The 1,554-nt window shown below is 52.1% G+C and overlaps 1 protein-coding gene across 1 annotated transcript; it reads right to left on the bottom strand.

Annotated features, from left to right (window-relative positions):
• LOC133367411 (olfactory receptor 11G2-like) lies at positions 1-963 on the bottom strand. The gene has a single exon (XM_061591514.1). It carries the CDS (start codon positions 961-963, stop codon positions 1-3), a length of 963 nt encoding a protein of 320 aa, XP_061447498.1.
• Positions 964-1,554: the final 591 nt, after the last annotated feature.

The raw sequence follows: 1,554 nt of genomic DNA, 5'->3' as shown, positions 1-1,554 counted from the left end.
CTACACTGCCACCTTTCCCCTTGGCTCTCTCTCCTTTCTCCTCAGCAACCTGCCCAGGGCCTCTTTCACCTGATCGTTCCTCAGACAGTAGATCAAAGGGTTAAGAAAAGGGGTAATGGCCGTGTAGAAAACTGTCACCGCCTTTGTGACTTCTGACTGGCTTTCTCCATCTGGAGTTACATACATCCCTGCCACTGACCCGAAGAAAAGTGTCACCACCACTAAGTGGAAAGATATGGTGGAGAAGGCCTTTCTACGACTCCCTCGGCCAGAGGATTTCACCAGTGTGAGAACTATGGTGCCGTAGGAGAGCAGGACAAAGAATAAGTTGCCTATGATAATCAGAACGTTCATGGCAAACTGGCAGACAGAGGCAGCATTTCTGAGTGGGGGGCAGGCCAGAGACAGAAGGGGTCCAGGATCACACACAAAATGATCAATGATGTTGGATCCACAGAAGGACAACCTGGAGATCAAGGCAACTGGGAGAATGGATCCCAAGAAACCAAGGACCCAACAAGAGGCCACCAGGGTGAAGCAGGAATTTGGAGACATAATTTGTGGGTAACGCAGTGGGTGACAGATGGCCAAGTACCGATCCAAGGCCATAGCAGAGAGGAAGAAGCATTCAGTGTAGCCGAGTGAGAAGAACATATAGAACTGGAGGAAGCAGGCATGGAAGGAGATGACCCCATATGGGAGCGCCAGGTCGAAGAGTATCCGGGGCACAGTGGTGGACACATAGCACATCTCTAGCCAGGAGAAGTTGCTCAGCAGGATGTACATGGGCAGACGGGCCAGGTGGACATCGAAGAACACCAGTGTGATGATGGTGATGTTCTCGGCCAACGTGAGCGCATAGAGGACAGTGAAAAAGGCGAGGAGCAGGAACTTCCTGCCCTGCCCAACTCCAAATCCCAGCAAAATGAATTCCTGGACTGTGGTCCCATTGGCCAACTCCATCTGGAATCAAAGCACAGAATCATAATCACACACTGTACTAGAAGGTATCCTCTACCTGTCTGGTGCCTGTACGTTTCTGCTGTAAAACAAATGGTTAAGATGGGTGGACAGTCAATGGTTCAGACTGCTGCCCATCTCCTCATTTTAAACCCCATGTGCTTATTCCTCAGAAGCACCTCTTTTTTCTGGTTAAGTGGCTTGACAGGAACACATCGGCATAAGTGGTGTAATCCTGTGCTTTTGCACAATTCCCTTCACAGTAGGGCCCCACTCGTATGGCAGGTTATGTTCCAGCCCCCCGCCGAAAAGACTGCTGAAAAGCGGGGCCCTACTGTGTAGGAGTAGCATGAGAGCTCCAGCCACCGCGCTCCAGCCGCCGTGCTCCAGCTGACAGTGATCAGCTGTAGTGTGCAAGCTCCCCGTGCTACAGCTGATTATGCACTACAGCAGCATGCGATCAGCTGTAGTGTGGGGAGCTCGCACACTCCAGCTGATCACTGTCAGCTGGAGCGTGGTGGCTGAAGCTCTCGTACTACAGCTGATTGTGCACTACAGCAGCGCGTGATCAGCTGTAGCGCGGGGACCTTGCGC

The sequence above is a fragment of the Rhineura floridana genome, chromosome 11 (assembly GCF_030035675.1).
Source record: "Rhineura floridana isolate rRhiFlo1 chromosome 11, rRhiFlo1.hap2, whole genome shotgun sequence".
NCBI lineage: Eukaryota > Metazoa > Chordata > Lepidosauria > Squamata > Rhineuridae > Rhineura > Rhineura floridana.
The sequence above is the reverse complement of the archived record's forward strand: the minus strand, read 5'-3'. Positions and strand labels throughout refer to the sequence as shown.

Coding starts and splice junctions, on each gene's coding strand:
- LOC133367411 (XM_061591514.1), bottom strand. CDS start 963: ATGGAGTTGGCCAATGGGACCACAGTCCAGGAATTCATTTTGCTGGGA.